Source organism: Gavia stellata, chromosome 7, assembly GCF_030936135.1.
Source record: "Gavia stellata isolate bGavSte3 chromosome 7, bGavSte3.hap2, whole genome shotgun sequence".
Classification (NCBI taxonomy): domain Eukaryota; kingdom Metazoa; phylum Chordata; class Aves; order Gaviiformes; family Gaviidae; genus Gavia; species Gavia stellata.
Genome location: NC_082600.1, coordinates 42,817,800 through 42,837,927, shown reverse-complemented (window position 1 = coordinate 42,837,927; position 20,128 = coordinate 42,817,800). Strand labels below are relative to the sequence as shown.

The 20,128-nt window shown below is 42.3% G+C and overlaps 1 protein-coding gene across 2 annotated transcripts in view; it reads right to left on the bottom strand.

Annotated features, from left to right (window-relative positions):
• Nucleotides 1–729: 729 nt before the first annotated feature.
• RPAP1 (RNA polymerase II associated protein 1) overlaps nt 730–20,128 on the bottom strand; it is a 36,707-nt gene continuing 17,308 nt past the window's right edge. Inside the window, exons 12-24 of one of the 2 annotated variants that reach the window (XM_059819489.1) lie at nt 18,248–18,382; nt 17,889–18,068; nt 15,794–15,951; nt 14,267–14,446; nt 13,354–13,555; nt 11,298–11,407; nt 9,194–9,389; nt 8,131–8,280; nt 7,509–7,651; nt 5,003–5,807; nt 2,748–2,924; nt 1,995–2,051; nt 730–1,228 (exon numbers count right to left, since the gene is read on the bottom strand). In XM_059819489.1, coding sequence (XP_059675472.1) covers nt 1,073–1,228; nt 1,995–2,051; nt 2,748–2,924; nt 5,003–5,807; nt 7,509–7,651; nt 8,131–8,280; nt 9,194–9,389; nt 11,298–11,407; nt 13,354–13,555; nt 14,267–14,446; nt 15,794–15,951; nt 17,889–18,068; nt 18,248–18,382 — 2,649 coding nt within the window. In that variant the 3' untranslated portion in view covers nt 730–1,072. The remainder of the gene's footprint in view (nt 1,229–1,994; nt 2,052–2,747; nt 2,925–5,002; nt 5,808–7,508; nt 7,652–8,130; nt 8,281–9,193; nt 9,390–11,297; nt 11,408–13,353; nt 13,556–14,266; nt 14,447–15,793; nt 15,952–17,888; nt 18,069–18,247; nt 18,383–20,128) is intronic. The other variant, XM_059819490.1, reaches the window with a different exon arrangement.

The following is a 20,128-nucleotide window of genomic DNA, read 5'->3' as shown; positions in this document are numbered from 1 at the left end:
CAAACAAAAGCCTGCCAGAGTGACCACAGTTCTGCAAAAATTATTGGAACATCCAGTGAGATGACACCTAGGGTAAATTCTGGACTTGACCTGGCACTTGTGATGAGCCCTTTAGGGCACTATGTATGTAAGCCCTTGCGCCTGAGGCTGCAATACAGAATTTGAATGTCGAAGTGGGATCAAATTAGGAATTTTTAAAATCAGGTAAACTCTACTTTAAAATTTAGATTACAAATCACATTCCCCTCTTCTCAGAGGGCAACCAATACATATTCTAGTTAAACAAGCAGATACTTGGGTTTTTTTTCTCTAATGGGGAGTGGTTACTGCCAAGCATCCTGCTCTACAAAGAAATTATTTTTGATCTTGTTATACACATAACCAAATTAAGAGAGAAAAGAGAGCAGTTCAAAGACTATCCAAAAGACAGCCAAGGGAGGACATCCAGGGTTTGTACCACTGCACTAGGAACTGTTATTTCTTAGAGGTCTGACATAATACATCTGTGTGACTGATCGTGTGCACAGAACACCGTCCTGGAGAAACTGCTTGTATATATATTAAAAAAAAAAAAAGAGCTCTCAGGATCAGCTTCTTCCCTGCTGTATTGTCATTTTATTTGCAGGGGATAGTGTGAGGAAAGGACCATTCAAAATTCAGGGTACAAAAAAAAACCAAGGGAAAGATCGGGGAAGACAGACATCATCTTGAGAACCCACAATCTCCAGCCTGACTGAATGAAATAGCTTTTCCACTTCCTTCAGTTTATTCAACAGTCCAGTGCCTCTGACACACATTCTCACCTTCTCTGGGAAGTAGCAAAACCATCTGAAAGAGAATGGAGGAAAATGCTCCAGCATTCATCATGGAGAGGCCACACACACATATCTTGAGATGATGTGTATTGTTCTGCAGGGCTGGGAGCATTCTACTAGTGCTTCACTTTGTCAACATGCCAAGACTGACAAGTTAAGACACTGGAACTGTCTGAAGCGCACATAGTTTTATCAATGAAGCATAAACTGAGCTCTTCCATTCTTCCCCTTGGCCCTCTTCTTGCACAAGTGTTTTGCTATGAGTCTAGCGCTGGTGCATTCTCCTTATTTTCTTTCTGTGTCACCATCTGCAGGTACTTCAGTCGCATGGGAGGGAGCTGCTCATAAAGGTCAAATCCCAAAGGGCTCTCTGCATTCAGCAGTCTGTAGTAGAGTAGGTGCTTTTTCAAGGTCTGAAGAAGGAAACAGCAGCCATTAAGCATGTCTGAAAAGAATCTAATCTTTTCCACCCTGCCTCCAACACATCATAGCGACCTGGCAGATAGTACAATTCCATCATACCCAACGTATTTAATTGCATCATCTTCAAGAGAAGAACTATAAAAGGTGAGTTTCTTCCAAGGAAATTCACTTTTGATTTGCACAGATTTCCTCTTCTGAACACAACTCCACTGTCTGCTCAACAACCCCTCACAATGACTTCTTGCCAGAACCCCAAATGGGGTTTTGAGTGGGATCTAAGAATTTACCCTGGACACTAAACATAAAGGGGGCAAATGACCCAGCTCTGTCACACAAATGATAGACTTTGCCAAGCTCCCTAAGAAAAACAGAAACCTTACAGCTGCTTTGTTCTTTCTGGGGGAAGCATCCAACTAAGAGTTAAAGGAGATCACTGCTGACCACTTATTTATACTTGTGCTAGAATCATCTCTCTAGGACCTCTCACTATCCAGATATAATGCAGCTTGGGCAAGAGGCATGGAAGTTCTGTACAGGACATTCATTGAGGTTCCAATGGGTTCAGTGCTTTGAGTTCAATTACTACAAGAACTGGGTAACAGATTGGAAGTTAAAATCCTGCTGCTAATCTCCTCTCACTCTCAAATTAGCAAGGTAGTTAAACACCAATTTCAAAAGCCAAAGGTAAATCTGTAAGAGTACCATGTCTGAAAAACTTAAGTCCCAGCGGCACAGACTGAACCTTACAGATCCTACCTCATCCACCAACAGCCACGTCTTCCGCAGCATGCTTTTCCGAGCAGCATCAATCTCCTGGGAACAAAACACATACTTCGCTTAATATGGCACAGTGCTTGCTACCTTCACCCATGGGCATACAGCACTCCAAGAGGATCCTTTGCTCATTATGATGATGCTCCAAAGAGCAAGTTGTTCTATCAGAAAGGGCTCGAGATGGCTATCGCTTGGATCCTGCCTCTCTCCTCCTTCCTCTGACCTGAAACTCAGCTGACTTCTCATCTACAATTCTACCTGAAAGTTGAGAGGTGAAGTGTTAGCACAAGTAAAGATTGCCAGAGACCCCAAGGCCATGGGAGGGTTTCTGCCTGGTTATTCAAGCAAGGTGAAAGGAAAAAGTACTCTGCACCTTAAGACTGCCCCAGGCAGAAGCTAAATCTATTACAAGCTCTCTAGGCCTGATCAGCTCCCTCATCCTCTCCACTTCATTCTTCCCCCTCTACCATAGCCCACATAGCTGCTGACTCTGAAGGTTTATGTAGGATTGACTACCATTAATGCAAGTGTTTTAGGGTATAATGACCAAGAGCTGCTGTCTGCGTCTCATATGTGGATTCTCAAACAGCTGACCAGTCCTCAAAACATTTGCTTACAATCTTTGTTTTCAAGCCCAGGGTCAGCGATTCACCACAAGCCACACTGGACCCTTGGGAAGAACAGATGCATAACCCAAAGCTTCCAGCCCTGAGGCTCTGCTATCTATTTACCTACCTGTGTCGTGCTGTCTTGGGAAAAAATAAAGCTGTTCACATGAGCCACAGCCACCACGTAAAGAACAGGGCACCAGGTGTGGCGCAGTGCACCAGTGACCAGTGTTCGGAAGTAGAGTCGCAGGAGGTTCAGGTTATCCTCGGGAGGGGAAGTGTATCTCTCGAGAGGCACAGGAAACTGCAACAAACCCACCCAGAGGCAACATTACAATTTTTGTCAGGGTCTAAGTAGTGAGGGGAAGTTCATGACTTTAGGGTGCCCCTCCCCAGCTTTTGCGTGTGCACTCCCATATAACACTATGCACCTTGCTGGCACAATCCCACTTGGAGCAGAGCTGTTACCACCCACACTGACTAGTGTGACATGTCTTTGACAAAGCATCCTCAAGATGTCTTCAGCTTTATGGAGAGATGTTTTACTGGTTAAATCACTGCAGTTCCTTATTGGCACAGGTAAGAAGAGTGGTTTCAAAGTGAAGAGACAGAGTACTTTCAACAGCACTGCATCCTGCTAATGTACCAGAGAGGCTTACACTGAGCTATGCATTTAGCCAGAAAAGGAAAGCAGATATCTGTGCCAGAGTTAAGGTTCTTGTTAAGCAAAGTTTCCAACACATTCTGACTTCACTGTCTAGCTTTGAAAAATAGGTTAGAAAAGCTTTTAGTAACAACTTGGTTTTGTTTGCTTTTCCCCTCTCCAGAAGTTCCATTTTCGTTCTTCTCAATTTTGAGATAAGTTCTCTAGGGCTAAAATTATGTATTTCACTTTGGAGCATCTTCTTTGCACGATTAAAGACAATCATTGATTTTACTCAATTCAAAAAGCAGTCTGCCTGCTAGGGTATTCCTGCTACCCGCTAGGGTATTTTTAACTCAGGACAAAAAGGGAAAAAACCCAAACAAACAACACCTCCTTAAGTGATCTTGCTCAAATTTTCCAACACATAGCTTGTTTTCAAGCAACACCGCAATGAAAACATTGTTCAAAGTATTCGGCATTTAAAAAATTTCTAAGCACATGAAAAACAATCTGCTTTGAAATGTTCTCCATTGTAACATATGCCACAATTCTGATGGTACTGAGGGATCTGCTGTTGAGAGATCAAGACAAGATAAAGCACATGATGTAGAATCAAGGCTTTCATCTGGAATATGGTGTTCAGCTCTGTTCCTACCTGTATTTGTGGAACTGGAACAGAGACAGGGAAGGGCTACTGGAAACATCAAGAGAACAGAGAGCTTATCGTAAGAAGCAGGCCAGAACATCTCGGCTTAAGAAACAAAGGCTCATCTGGCCATAATGATATGGAAGAACTGGCTGCAGGGCTAGCAGAGCAAAAGCGCTGCAACCACACAATAGAAAGCACTGATCTCACATAAACTGCTGGTTCACAGTGGTTTGGAAAAAAAATTTTGCAAGGTTATCTTTATATTAAAAACTTTAGGCTAGATCAGTCATTGTCTCTCAACTGACATAGAACTTACAGCCAGCTAAATTACATCTCTTGTGCTCTGCTCATTCAAAAGAAATGCAGTCCTGCACTTGACAGATCAAATTTTTCACTGTGCTACCCAGCAAAGCACAACTCCAGTAAAACTAAATGTGGAAACATGGTTAAGAGAGAAAATGACTGTTTGTCCATGCATTGAGCAAGGAAAAGGTTGTCACCAAGGTGAGAAAAGACTTATTTAAAGGAAAGGTAATTGCTGGCAGAAGAACATGGGGTGCAGACTAGCCCTTCATACATATAGGCCATAAATTAGCAGGAGGTTCTCAGTCATTAGACCAAGTAGGGTGTGGGACAGTTTCCACTAAAGACTGAACAATTTCACAGGTCCTGCCCTCCACTATCTGCTCACAAAACAAAGAACAACATGTTTCTGAAAATGATTATGTGACAAGGGCCTGCACGTACAGGGGCTGGACTCTGTTCTTCAGACTTAGAACCAATCAAGCTGTTTAAAAAAAAAGATAAATAACAACAATAAAAAATGTATACACTGCTGTCACAGGCCTAAATCAAAAGAATGTTGCTCTCCATTCCTAGTCTATTTTACATTCCATGCATTAGACTTTCTTCAGGGAGAATGACAAGCTTTAAGCAAAGAAAGCATGATAATTCTACTGGACAAGGAGGGATGCGGAAGAAGAAGTAGTGCTGGGAGGATGCCCAAATCAAGGTTGGAGAAACACAAGCAAGAGCCCAGTAACCCAGAAATACCCAGTGACAGGCAACTACCATAAGCCAGGGTTACCTGCTGGAGCGGCACTCCCAGTGCCCGCAGGATACTTGTGTGCTCCCCAAATACAGAGAGACGGAGATGAACGCTGAAACACTTCTGTAGAGGTAGAAGAACAAAGACTCCAAAGAGTGGATCTCCAAAGGATACACCTTCAAACTGCTCCAGGAGACTTATATAGAGATCGTGGAAGGAAGCCAAACCAGGGAGAGGAGCATCCAAGTTCAGGGAGTCCAATGCCTTGGGTTGGCAATACAGAGAGAGAAGGGCAGCTGTGTAGCGGTGGATCGGTGCTTCTAGAAAGAGGTCACCGCCTGTGAGGAAGACACACATAAGCCGTGCAAGTTTGGCAGCAGTAGGGATGCTCTGAAGGGTTTTAGCACGCCAGGTTTCCAGCAACAAGACCCACTGCAGGTTCCAGGTCACAGTGTTGACGAGATCAAGTGGGAGGGAGTTCAGTACAGCCCCACGTGTCTCTGCATTAGTCACTTTGTTGTAGAGGCTAATAAGTGGAAAGAACGGCCAGTCTGAAGGCAGGATGGGCCCTTTGACCTCAGGAAGCAGCATTGACTGTATGAGATAATTCCGTCCTTGGTAGGATGCTTGGGAACGCATAAGGGTAGTCTGCAAGTGGACAAAGTGAGAAAGGTAGCAGGAGCGGATGAAAGGCAGATTCTGGTACGATTCTCTCAGCAGGGCACCACGAGTAGCCTTTGAAAAAAATCCTGCCGCAGAGCCAGGCTGTGCCAGTTTGCCACTGGTACCAAGATGCAGGATATCAGAGAAGTCAGCTGCTTCTGGCCCTCCAGCTTTCCCTTCACTGTAAGATAAAGACAAACATCAGTTTAAGAAATAAAAAACAAAAAACCCCCACCAAAACACCAAAAAACCAAAACACCACAGAAATTCATCTCTACAGTCTTCCTGGATCAGGAACAGGAGTATACGCACAGCACTCACAACACTTCCTACAGCATTCAGCTATGGTAATACTGAGTGCCCGTAAAGCATCAGCTATCTTGGTATTCAGAGGGAATTCACATAACTACATTTGGAGTTAGCAACACTAAGGCCCTGCGATGAAAAACCTCCACACGATGCCAGCAGTCTGGTGTGGAGGCTGCAACCTCTTGTACAGAGAGGCAGTCTACTTAACAACACAGCTATCAGGGTGCTGAGATTAAATACCACATACCATATAAGGCCTACATGAATCAATAAGACAATTCTCGAAATAGTAGCTTTGCATCTGGCAGTGGCAAGGTCAGGGAACCATACAGACTGGTAATTAGAAATTGGGCAGGGCCGGGGGGTGTTTGTCAAATTCATGTTCCATGATCTCAGACCAGAGACTGACCATGGTTTCAGATTACTTGCCAAATTCTCACAAAATGGTAGCTCTGTAGCAGGTATTTGAAAAAAAAAAAAACACCAAAAAAACCCCACCACAACCACACCACACAACCCCCACCCCCTAAAAAAGCACAAACCAAAAAAAAAGCCACCAACACCCAAACAAACCAACCAACCCACCCACAAACTTTCCTTCTTTCAGGAAAACTATAGTATCTCCTTGCATCACCTTGGTCCAACCTCCTACAGGGATGCACCATGGCAAATTTCAAAGATAAACTGCTACCATTTTCTTGGCCAGACATGGGATGCTTCACAATTGAGATGCTCCTGATTTCTTCCAGTGCAAGGTGGAAGACATCACAGTTGTCAAATCAGGAAAAAATTTGTGTAAGAACTTGTATAATAAGGGTTTGAGGAAGATTTAATAAGCTTTTCAGGCTATGTCAAATTCCCATGTATTTTCTAAACGCACTACTCTCAGGACAACAGATGCTGGGCCTTAGTGAGAATCAGTTCTATCAGGAGTCACAGGACTATTGCCACAGAGGAGATCAGAATCACAGAACAGAATCACAGAATCACTAAGGTTGGAAAAGACCTGTAAGATCATAAAGTCCAACCTAAAAAACAAAAACAAACAAAAAAACCCCACAACCAAACAAAAAAAACACCCAACAACAACCACAACACACCAAAAACCAACCCACCCAACAACCACACAGCACCATGCCCATCAAGCAACATCCCACAATGCCACATCCACACGCTCCTTGAATATCTCCAGGGAGGGTGACTCTACCACCTCCCTGGGCAGCCTATTCCAATGTTTCACTACTCTCTCAGTAAAGAACTTTTTCCTAATATCTAGCCTGAACCTCCCCTGGCGCAACTTGAGACCATTTCCTCTAGTCCTGTCACTAGTCACTTGGGAGAAAAGAAACCGGTCACATTTCTCAATATCAGCAAGAAATCTGCAACAGAACTGCTGGTCTGATTAGAAGGCTCCATGACTGGAGAATACGCCAATGAGCAACAGAAATTTGAATACAGGCCCTATTAAAGGCCAAAATTTATGACAAAATTGCAGTGCCAACATGTGCTTTTTCAATTTTTCCAAGTCTTCTGTAGTCTGGTATATGGGAAAGGAACAAAATGCAAAGCTTACGGAAGAAACGCTGGATTAAAGGCAAGATCCAGTAGGACCTCGTAAGCCAGATGCTCGCTCCCGGGCAACAGACGGCTTAGCAATGCCATGGCAACACAGTGATGGAGTGAGGCATGCTGGGCATAATCCGGACAAGTGCCTGCCTGTACAGGAAACAAAACAACAGATAAAAGCACTGTATCATTTGTCAACAAGGCAATCAACAAGGACAGGAAGGTCAACCAGGACATAGATCTCGCTGGAAAGTGAGAGACTGAGGCAGACTGCAAGAACTGTCAGCATTCATACTGAGATCTTTCTGCTTCCCCTGATTGTCTTACATAGTCAGACATCTTTTTTAGCAGCATACTTGAAAACTTTATTCTCACTCTAGCCCAAAGACAGGCAAAAACATAATTTTGTCATGCAAAGTATCTTGGATCTAAATCCCCACATCAGTAACTGTAGAGATATTATTTGCTAATGGGGCATTAAAAGACAGCTGAAGAGTCATCAGACCTAAGTCAAATATGCAAAAGAACGTGCATTCAAAGATCAGTTGCCGGTCTGACACACTGAGTTGGAGAGGCCAGGGTGAAGTCAATTCCTCAGGTGAAAGAAATGAAAGGACTAATAATGATACCATTCTCCGAGCCAACGCTAACACAAAGTACTGCAGATGATATTCATGGCGCAGGATCCACGCAGATGAGGGAGTTACAGAGGGAGGTCTGGTCTGCCAGCTTTGATGCAGATAATCCTTCAAGCCTCTGAAGCCCAGCACAGAACTGTACTATAAAGGAATCAGAAGTGAAGACAAATACTACTAAGACAGTTTGTGCTTGGAGGAAAGTAAAACACAGCCCTCTCCAAGGCCTACCCCCTACTTTCTCTCATGAGAATTCCTGTTGGCTACTCCAAAAGGGAATATTTAAAAACAGCCTGATAAATATCTGCTTTTCTGCCTCAGGTCTCACCTGCATTCATCATGACCATCCCTCACCGCAGGTAACCAATAGTCACTGCCTACATTTTCCATAGTGTTTTGTAAGGCAGAAGTCTGGCCAGTGGCTTAAGAAGTTCTCCTCTCATCTGTCCAGATATCGCTAGTAGTAACTGGCCAGCTACTTCAACATAAGATGACAGAGGAAGGTTTCGAGAAAGCTTATGCTAGGTAGTCCATCTCCCTAGGGCTCTGTCATTTCCTCTTCACTCTCATTCTAAAAATTCAGGGTAACCAGAAGTGGAAGAAACATCTTCAGCCACTATAGCACTCATTCTCTTATTTAATTTTTATCCCATTTTTCTTTGTTATATATGCTTCAACGATCCCTTTCCTCCTCTGACACTGTTATCTATTTTGCTTAGCCAAACAACAGTTATTTAAGCCTTTTCAACTTTCTTTATAAATCCATATTTTAAGCAGATCATTTATCACCTGCTCTATAATTCCAGCTTCCCAGTGTCAACTGGATATTGGAATTCAAGGACAGAAGATATTTTTCAGATCCTCGTCCCATCTGTTCTGAAAATGGGTGTATTTCTCTCTACAGTACTCTCATATTTTTAAAGTAAAAATACACAACAATTCCTTTTTAGTAGTCCTACTAACATCACTCCTAAGCCTGGGAAGATACAAATACCAACCTCCCTCGCAAGCATATCATCATTCACCTAGAACTTACAGTGAAAAAGTCTGTTCTCACCTTGCTGGTCAGGCCTTTGTGAATGTGAGTGATGCTGTTGATGAGAAACAGGAGGGCAGTGAGGAAGGGGAAAGGTGACTTGGAGCCAATCAGGCTCAAAGGAGGTTTGCCTCCAGTGCAACTCAGTGATGCAATGCTGGAAACCGATTCTGGTGCTGGGGAACAGGACAGAGGGTTGCACAGAGCGGAACACGGCCTGTGTGAACAGATAAAGAGAGAGGGGTCAGACCAAAAGCATTCATACTGCTGAAGAATTATCTTGTAGGAATGTTACTATCTGAACTGTGCCACACACTGCAGTAAAACGGAAGCCCTGAAGACTGTGCAAGAAAAAAAATCTAGTATCACAGCTGGTCAAGTAAGCACTATCACCATACAAGCTAATGCTAAAGCTATCATGAATTCTAATCTTCAGCTAAATTGTTCATGACGCACAGAAATACTGACGCAGTGACACATCTCTGATGTCAAACATTTGAAAGCATTGGGCCTTCGATTTAAAAAAAAAAGAAAAAACGCATTCCCCCATGTACATACGTAAACCAGGCTAACCACGCTAATAAAGCTGCCCACCCTTTCAAGACATTTCAATAATAAACTGGCAGGCAAAGGCAAAATGCCGACTTATATCCAAAATTGACATTGCAAAAAAGCTGCCTCTTACATACTCATGAAATGCGTATTTTTAAAGTCTATTCAGGAAGAACCTAGCTTTAATGTACACATTAATGACCGTGCATACCATTCTTGATGTGTGTGCTCACTCTCCATGGGCGAAACTAGAACTTTTCATACCAGCAGTGCTTACGGGGCCCACACTAGACATACCATGTCTGTACAGGCAAGACCACTACAAGGAAGAGTGACCATAAACATGTTGCTCAACAGTAATAGGGCAACAGGGCAAATCCTGTCAAAGATCCACATTGTTACTCTATGATAGAGAACTAATTCTTTAAATGCATTGTTTTTCTTTCCACTGGCATGTAGGAGGATGCATGAACACATCTGGGGCTCACAGAGTACCCTGAACTCCTGGCCCTAATCTGCCCAGAATGTTTAGACAAGATTGCCAAAATATTAAGGCAAAGATTAGCTGACTCTTCCTGACTCACTGGCTGGTGCCAGTGCTAAGAACAGCCTAGGAGAATCCTTGCTGACAGGCTTTTACAGCCTGACCAAACCCATTGTTTTCAGACCTCAAGGACAGGCAGGAAAGGGTCTAATGTGTGCCTTGGTGTTGGAAGCTTTGGTGCCAAGAGCTTCAGATCTCAGTTCTCAGTCATGAAAGAACATGGGCCAAACTGTTTGGTGACCATTCAAATACCACTTAAAACCAAAGATTTCAAGCGCCCCTTATATCAGATGTTCTCAGAAGCAGCCAGACATCTCCCTGACTACACGTTAGGCCTTTTAGGTTCCCCCTCTCCAAAGGATTGATCACAGGCTAGTAGGGAGGCTCCCTCTACAGCAGAAAGACAGAATATCCACAGTGTTTAACAGTTCCCAGAGCCAAAGACAAAGCTTATGTTACCCAAATGTCTGAAAGAACAGGTTGGTATCTGGCCTTTCACTTCCTTGCAGGGGCTTTCAACGCCTTAGTGAAGCTCTGCAGGAGCTTAAAGATGACAGTCTAGGTTAAATTATTTTATATAAGCAGCATCACACAGAGCACATGAATGGTACATGCGCGCGCACACACACTCACCTCCCCAATGTAAGAGGGACTCAATTGATGTTACTTTTTTTTTTTTTTTTTAAAACCAGTGAAACCAAAGGAGAATCAAAGCCAAGAGTGACTAAAATCAATCTGAAATTGATATGAAAAACACAGCTACATGAAGGGCAGAGATGCAGACCCTGCAGCAGCACCAGTAGGAAAGGAGGAACTGGAGAACCTCTGTAGACATCATGCTTTTTGCTGCGAGGGGAGAGAGGACAAAGCAGGGTGTAGACAGAGCCCTACTGCACTCTAATTCACACATATGGGGCACATACATACAGGGGAAAGAAATGGGAGGCAGAAAACTGCCACGCATTACAGTATAGAAATGAGGCTCCCTTAGCTTCTGGCAACAGCATCTTAGCAGTGAAATGATTTTACCTGAGCAAGTCCCACATGCTGTGTATGGCTGGCTGGCTGAGAAGGGGCTGCAGCACCTCAGATGTCAAACGTTCCAGTTCCTCTAAGCAGTCAACTGGATTGACTGATGGCTGCAGAAGATATGGAGAAAGACGAGAAAAGATGGTGAATGAAGACATTCCAGTGAGGGCAAAAAGACAGGTTGATTTAATTGCTTCCTCTGTGTTTATTATCTTTTTGCCAGACCACGTCATCTACATAGTGGTACTGCTGTAGATTAGAGCTGGCCTCCCTGCTGGTAGTGAGAGCTGGCACCTCAAGGTGTTCTCGCATTCAAGTATTAAAAATGCATCACAGAGATTTCTTAATTGGCTGGAAGTAAGGTATGGGATCCTTGGGATCCAGATTCCCTAAATGAAAACTTACCCTAAGAGGCTAAACCCCCCCTCCCCATACCATCTACGTGCTGATCTTTCCATTTAACTTGAAGATGACACAAAGGTGATCAGAACTACCTTGAGAAAGCAGAGTGGCACCATGACGGTCTCAAAAAAAATTATTTAAAAAAAAAAAGAATCAACTGTATAAAGTGCTATTGACCTACCCATCAAAGTATGACTGTGGAGGAACACTGCACAGAGAAGGATCTGTGGCTTTTAGAGAACCATCCAAATTCTTCCGACCCTAGTAAGCAATATTGCAGGCTGAAGGAAGATGCTGGCAAATTTTAATGTTCTTTCCCTTCATTAGAATGCTGCTTTAGGATACAGAAATACTCATTTCTGTAACATAAAATCTCATTTTCCCCCAAGTGAAATCCCCCTCCATAAATCAGTAAAATCTACATGAAGATGTTAACCTTAGTTCTTAGTCATCTAATAAAAATATTCCAAGAAGGTCCCAGTATACACTACTCTAGTTACTATATAAGTCAATTTTTTGTTTTGCATTAGTCCATTCAAACGTGCTACACGCAATTTTATTTTTATTTTTTTCATCAGATTAACTAACGCAGGAGTAGATGATTGAACTTCTTTTTAAGTGGCAATAAAAAAAATCTTATGTTATAGTTCAAAGAGTTAAATTATTTTGTCAGCCACTCTTCTGGGATATCCATAAAGGTTGAAAAGGACTAGTAACCTCCTGGTTATCCTGGTTCTCTAATGCTCAGGACCTAATGACAGCATGTGAAGGGTACTACCCACCTTTGGGGCACTGAAGATATCTTTGAAAGATACTGGTGGTTTCCACCCCAGCCACAACTAACAAACTCAGTTGCTTTGGGCAAGTTTCAGAGGAGTTGCAGAAGTGTGAATAACCACAGCCATTAAATTACCCCCACACCCTGAAGACTGCTCTCCCAGGTCAGAACTCGGGCATGTCATTTGGGCAGTAAAGAGGAAACTTGCATTTATCTTTAGAACATGAATCTTTAAGGTAGCTAAAGTATAAGCTATTACTCTTCAACAGCATCAAAGTGATGTGTCACCTTCAGAAAACTCACTTTAAAAAGACGGTCACATACTACAACTAATTGGGTTACAGAATTTGACCTTGAATGTCAATGGGGCAGCAAATAAATTCATCTTTATTGTTTCCTATCCAAAGGTCATATGGCATGACCCTCAACACTCCGTCTTCCAACCAGATTATTGCAGTGTAGCTGTCCACATGTAAGCTCTCGGACCACAGCAAATGCAAAAACATGCAACTTGATTTAGGCCACATGGAGAAATGACTGCCAAACTAAATCAGGTCATATTTGCTTCACGCTTTGGATCTCTGCAGTAAATCAGAACAGTCACAGCACTAACACATACCTTGACTGAGACTCTGAGCCCAAAGGAAGAAAGGACAAGAAGGGAAGACAGTGATATTTGGCACTGCTAATGCGAAGGATCAGCAGACTTCTCTGACCCTAAATGCCACACGGCCTAGATACAACCTGTGGTGAACAAAATCTAGTCTCTCAGCTAGATGCCTCAACATCTGTCTTTTTCAGCATTTCCTGTAAGTTCAGGTTTTCACAAGCTGATGCTGGTGGGATGAAAAGACACCCTGTATTTTGAGGCCTTACCTGTTGGCTGCAAGCACTGTAATAAGCTCCCAGGTAGATCACGTAAGTTGTGGTCAGAGGTTGGAGAGTTTCCCAAGTTTCTGTCTGGGATATCTCCTGGAGGAATTTTTTCAAACTGGTCTCAAGGAAGGGCTGTAAGCCTGACACTTGATTCCATGTTACTGGAGAAGGTGGAATCTTTTCACTATCTTCTGAGCTATTACTGAAACACAATGGAAGAATGTCACAGGATAGCGAATGTGTCTGAGAAACAGTTGTGCCTCTAAATAATTTTTAACAGCAAGATTTCCAATTGCATGTAATCTGGAAGGCAATACCCAACAACAGCCACTCTGCACATTCCCACAGACCAGACCAAATCAATTCAGGCAGAAAGGACAAATGCAGAATCTATTCATTAAAGCTGAAGTTTCTTCACCTGCACTACTCTGTCCTTGAGCTATGCTCTAGTTTTACTGGACACACTACCTCAGTATCCAGCTTTAGTTAAAGAGTTACTTGCTTTTCACCAGAAAAAGCACCTGTGTCTTCAGCAAATCCTACTGCTTTGATGTCTATCAAATCCTCCTCCAAATCCTCAGGTTCTTTTCCCCAAAGGGAAGGTCAAAGGAACTTCCTAGCTCCTTTCAGCAGGGCATTTGGCTAACACCGCCCTTCTGCCCCATAGCTGAATGCAGATTTTTACTTCTGCCTCTTATCAGGCTAGCAGGTATACAGCTGTCAGACTAGACACCCCTTCTGACCTTGTGTCAGAGGGAATACACCCCACCATGCAGGGATTCACATGTGGGACAGTAAACCATCCAAAATGAAGGTAAAAAAACAAGGTGATAGCCAGGTCTCCAAACCAAAGAGAGGGAAGACAGGATGCCAAATACTCAGATACACAGAACCAGTGACAGATAGGGCCTACCTGCTCAGTTTGGCCTGCAGCTCTGCCGTGTAGCCTGCTGTTTGCGTCACATGTATCAGCAGAGTAACTACTGCTGTAGCTCGCTGGACAGACAACTCAATCAGAGGGCTCTTCCCACAGCGAGTGCTGAGCAATTCAGGCAGGGACTGCAATATCCTCACCAGCACAGGGTAGAGATCCCTACAGCATGAATCACAGAATAGATGAGGTTGGAAGGGGTCTCTGGAGATCATCTATATTTCCACTCCCTGCTCAAGCCAGGTCAGCTAGAGCAAGTTTGCCCAGGAACACGTCCAATTGGATTTTGAATATCTTCAAGGATGGAGAGTCCACAATCTTCCTGTGCAACCTGCTCCAGTGTTTGATCGCCTTCACAGTAAAAATCTTTTTCTTACACTTAAGTGAAATTTCCTGTATTTCCATTTGTGCCCATTGCTTCCTGTACTTTCACTTCATACCACTGGAAGAACGTGGCTCTATCTTCTTTACACCCTCCCATCACATACTTACAAAGATTGCTAAAATGAGATTATGAGAACCATCACCACCAGGAAAATAATAAAAATAAAGAGACATGGAAAAAAAGATGACAAAGGAAGAATACTGTCATTCCAAATTCATCTGAATGTGACCTACCTAATACTGTGCCTCCAGCCATTCCATAATCTCTTGGGAAAACTACTTATTTTATTTTTGTTTCCCTAGTTCTCAAATTCTCAGCCAAAGTATCCACAGTTACAATCACGCAAATTTAAGGAATCTCCTGCTGTTTCTCTTTACTCAACATTATTTACAGTGCTAAAAAATTATACACAGTTTTTACTCTTTATTAACCAATACACTTGATTGGGCTGGAGAACACAAAATGCTGTTGTGGAGAGAGAATCTCCCTTCTGAAACTTCATACTAGCCTCCCTTTTACTCCTCTTCAGAGCAACTCCATAGCCGTCTCTGTGCTTCCAAGTCAGTGCAAATACAGGAAGAAGATTCAATGCTTGATGTAGGTCAAACTTATCCCAGTGCAGACTTTGACAGTCGAGCACAAGAACTGGTAGTGAACTGAAAGTCGACACAGCGTGCAGAGTTTGTCTGCATCAGTCCACCTCACTTAGCATGCATGCTGGTGACCGCTGCCCACAGAATGCCTTTAGGCCATCAGATTCAGTCTTAGGTGTGCTGCAAACTATGTGTCTTGATGTCACACAAGCACAGATTATTTATGCCTTCGAGGGGAAAAAGTTGCAGCCCTAAAAAGTTAGGGTGATCTCCCATAGTACAGAGGTGAAACAACAAAATGCCAGTGCTTAAACACAGGAGATAAAGAACAACGAGAAAAAAGACAATACTCAACACAAATACCTTTAGAAACTGTGAATTTTACTGCAGGAGGACAAAGAAAGTGAGATAACACATCCTGAAGGGCGTAGAGACTGAGCCTGGAGATCCCTCTATTTGCCCCTCCTGGAACAGGGTGTCTGTTTTCTCTGTTGTGCCCTCCACCCCCATTTCTCCAGCTCTGGACTGTACCTGTAGAGATCACAGGCCTGACCATAGCCAGCCGCCACAGCCCACAACCGGAAGGCTTCGGTGCTTAGCCTGATGGCTTCTTCCCTTGGCAGGAGCAGATCCATCGGGTCTTCAGCTATAAATCGACTTAACCGACTTTTCATTTCAAATTTGTTAAGCTGTAAAACAAACAAACAAAAAAGAAAAGAACAAACAACAAAAAAGACAAAAGGGATAAGAGACAAAGTTGCATGCATCATTACCTCATTACTCTGACACACCAAAAGAGCTGCAGATTTCAATTCAGCTCATTCTAAACTCCTCTTGCACTGTTCAAATCTGTCTTTATCTTGTGTAGTTTTAAGGAACGTACTACAAAGGATCAATAAACGATCAATGGCTCTTAAGAGAGAAGTATTCCTACAGGGATGAATAGATGTTACCTAATCCATTCCTAACACAAATCAACTACAACTAAATCATTCCTGACAGAGGTTTGTCTAGTCCACACGCATCCTTGTTTTGGATGCTCTCTGCAGCATTTAACTGATTTTTAAAAAATACGTAATTATCCTTCTTTAAGTAGTCATAAACAGAACTCTATTAGTCAAGATTACATGTAAAGATATAATTTATGAAAAATGATGTATACAAAAGTACTGAACTGATGCCAATATTCTTTCTATGATTATGTGTTTATTTTATAAAAAGGGTACCTCCTGCCTATTACTTTTATATGATTATAGAATTTTGATGCCTTGGAAATGTTCTGAGCTTATTTTAGTACCAAATTAAGCATGACTCATTTGCAGTTCTCTAGAAATAATTTTTATCCTCCCCCACAACTGGGTATTTTTGCTTAACCAAAAAAAGAGAACTTCTCTTTCCTTCTCCCACACATACAAAAGCTTGTGTGTGCTCTGTCTAAACAAATGAGATTACAATGTCTTTTTCACAACGCATGGACATATTATAGATAATGCAAAATTCAAATGCTTTAGGGACATCTTGTAGGAAAATCAATGCATACCAGCAAGAAAGCAAAGGAGCTGATGAATCAAACTATGAATTCTGACACAGGGGGCAAAGTCAAATTTAATTCCAGAGAAGGAAGTTGGAAGACCTTTGTTGTTAACTAAAATAAATTCGTACATTGGTGATTTTGATTTAGTTTTTTATCTTCAGTCTCCAAGTTTAAATGCCTGTAACAAGCCATACGAGAGTGCAACAGAACCAAAGCCTGAGTGGCAGGAACCTTGTAAGCAATTTTTGCATGCCTTCCAACACCTGGAGTACAAAGCCTGAAACAGAGTAAAATTCAGAGATTTTCTATTATGTTTCCTAGCACCACTTAACAGCGTTTACATAACCCGCTATCCATTATCAGGACATTATTCTATGTATTTTATAGCACAGACTGTTGGTGTTCTGCTGATGTTAGCAACTTCCTGGATGGCAATTTATTAGATGCTATTAACAATACTGAACCAAAAACCCAAAGAGGTGCCCACTGCACTGTAATGGATGCTGCTCTTTGTAGATGTTATGCATTTATAGCACCAGTGTGATGACCTATATGAGTGAATGCAATTATCTCTGAAGTGGAAAACCTGTCCAGAAGTAGATAAGAGGGGTTGGAAATACTGGTAAATGACCTCAGAGTTATTAAGACAAATGAATGGCAGGGAAGTTCAACCAGGGTTGTAAAACATAAGGATAGTGATTAAATCTCTGGTTTATACAGTCCTAAGCTGCCTATCACTAGAACATGGGAGAGTACAGGGCATCACACACCAATATGTGCTCTAAACATCTGCTCTTGGTCAGTATCACGGAGCTGTGCTATGTGATTTTGCATAACTGTGCTACATAAAACAAACAAACAAAAAAGCAGAGAAAAGATTGAGGCAGCTCTTCTACTGGTGACACAGCAGAAGGCATCATTATTATGACGCTGTTAACAATTCCTTCAAAACACACATATGCACCTTCTTCACAACAATTATTTTAGCTTCAGCTCAGTCACCTCTGATTAATCCTCTATCTTTACTTAGAAAGTAAGGCTCAAAGAGCAAAGGCCTTTGCAATCAGAAAAGCTCATCTGAGAATCACTCACCAGCCTGGCTGTTGCATTTCGGCCTCCAGATGCCAACACTCTGATGAACTTCATAGCAGGGGCGCAAGCAACTCCATGGAGACTGGTGAGTAAACACCCTGGTTCAGCCACTTGAGGATCCCACTGAGTAGGGAGAAATTCCCTGACAATGGTCTCAATCAACCGAGGACAATCAAGCAGCTGCAGAGAAATAGCAAGTAGCACAAATAATTAAAGGTATGCAGTTACGCAGATATGTAGAAGACATGCAAAACACACAAGTTTGTCTAATCTCCTTGCCGTAACTTTACCTGCTTCTTTCTTCCTTTTTTCAAACCTTTCTCTACTATTCCCGAGCTCCTGTACAATGGGAGATTTACCTGGCTGCATGCTTCAGAGGAGTGCCTTGCTATGTGGGTGAGGATGTGCAGTATATCCAGGACTACTGTTGGAACAGGTCGTACTACCTCCAGGATGTACCTCAGCCGGTGCTGGATCCGTGTCTTCAAAAGTCCCTGAAAGGAAAAAAAAAAAGTAAATATTCCATTATACTCTTAACGATGGCCCTCTGAACTGCAGTTGCTGGAAGACAAAAGCAGATTCAATCACATCTTCTGCAGAGAGACGGTTTTAAAACTACCAGTGGGGAAACAAAGAGGTAAGTTTCTGTGGATTTGCCAGTACACTAGCAAATGAGCAAGAGTTAGCTCAAGAGGGCAGGAACGACTGAACTTCTGTTCTAAATCAGACCACTGGTGGGGATTGGACACTTGCGTTTTCCAGAGTATGAAACTGTAAGTAACAGGGAATAGGAAAACAACCTTCCCTATAAAGGACTACTAAAACCTGATGTGGCTGAAAATGGTTCTCATGCTCCTTGAATCACTTTGGCTAGACACCACCTCCACCTAATGCAGCACTCTGTCTGATAGTATCTGTTATGTCAGAGAAAGCTGACAGAAGCAGAAAACAGACACCAATTCCTATTTTGCAGTAGGAAAAGATAAACACAGGGAGATGATGCGATTTTTATTTTATAGTCACAGAGCAGAAGACCATGATCAGTGGCAGTGCTAGGAAACAAATCTTCAGTTTAAGTGACAGCATTATGCATTCCTAGCTCTGGGAAAAGGCAACTCCACAACACCTGAGTTTGTAAGTATCAATACTTTTAAAAAGCTGTAGCCAAGCAAGGTTGTAGTTTAGGCCTGACTGAGTTCAGCTGCTAGTTTAAATACTCTTTTTCCAACTGTGTGGAGTAATTGGGTTGTAACAGCCAACAAGCAGGTGTGAAATGAAATTTCACAATAACTGGAACACTGGAGAATTTTAACCCAAATACCTTCTGAGTTCAGGCCACTTGGAATAAGTTAAAATCCATTATGCTGAACCATGCAACTATTTCCAGAATCACAAACTCATCTCATCTCTTTTATCTACAACTCTTTTTTTAAGCTTTTTAAACAGTGTCACCTAGTAGAATACATCTGAAATCATGAAGCCTCTAAATGAGACCAGATGCCCAAGTACAGTAATTCATTTGCCCAGTAAAGCTTTTAACCAAGTGCCATTCGAACACAGGCTCAAGCACGTGGACTAAGGGATGAGATCACAGGTTTTAATGTTTGCAGCACGCAAGAGTTGCATCAGCTCCTCCAAGGTTGGGTTTGAGATAACAAAGGTTGCTATTTTTAGATCTCCTATCAAGAATGTGGGATTATGCTTAAATATGTGAGGAATTCCTTCGAAATGCTGTAACTCTTTATCTGAGAAACACAAATATGAAGAATGATATTGGGGAAATGCTAAGTAGCCACCTTATGTCAAATACAAAAAGAGTGTCATTGTACAAATCTAACTAATTCTGAACTACCTAGCTGTAATGCTCATGTTTAACTTCACAAAAGTTCATACAGACACTTTAATAGTGGTTGGAACCTTTTCACTTTTAGCTCAAGCAAGCAAGCTTGAAAATCATGTCCGTATGCAGTCTTTCAGCAAGTCTTACAAGGTCATCGGTGTTCTTGTTGCCAATTTCCCTAGAGGAAGTTAGAGATACTTAATGATACTGAAATCACACAGGCCAAGTCTCAACATTTTTAGAGATCAATAAAATTACCCTCCTGATAATATATGTCAGAAACATAACATTCAACAGCCAGGGAAGAGTTCTAATTCTTTTTCAGAATGTTCTTAATAGCATACACAGGAGAACAGACATTTCAACAGCACACATAGCCACTGTGCAGAGCCTATTTTCC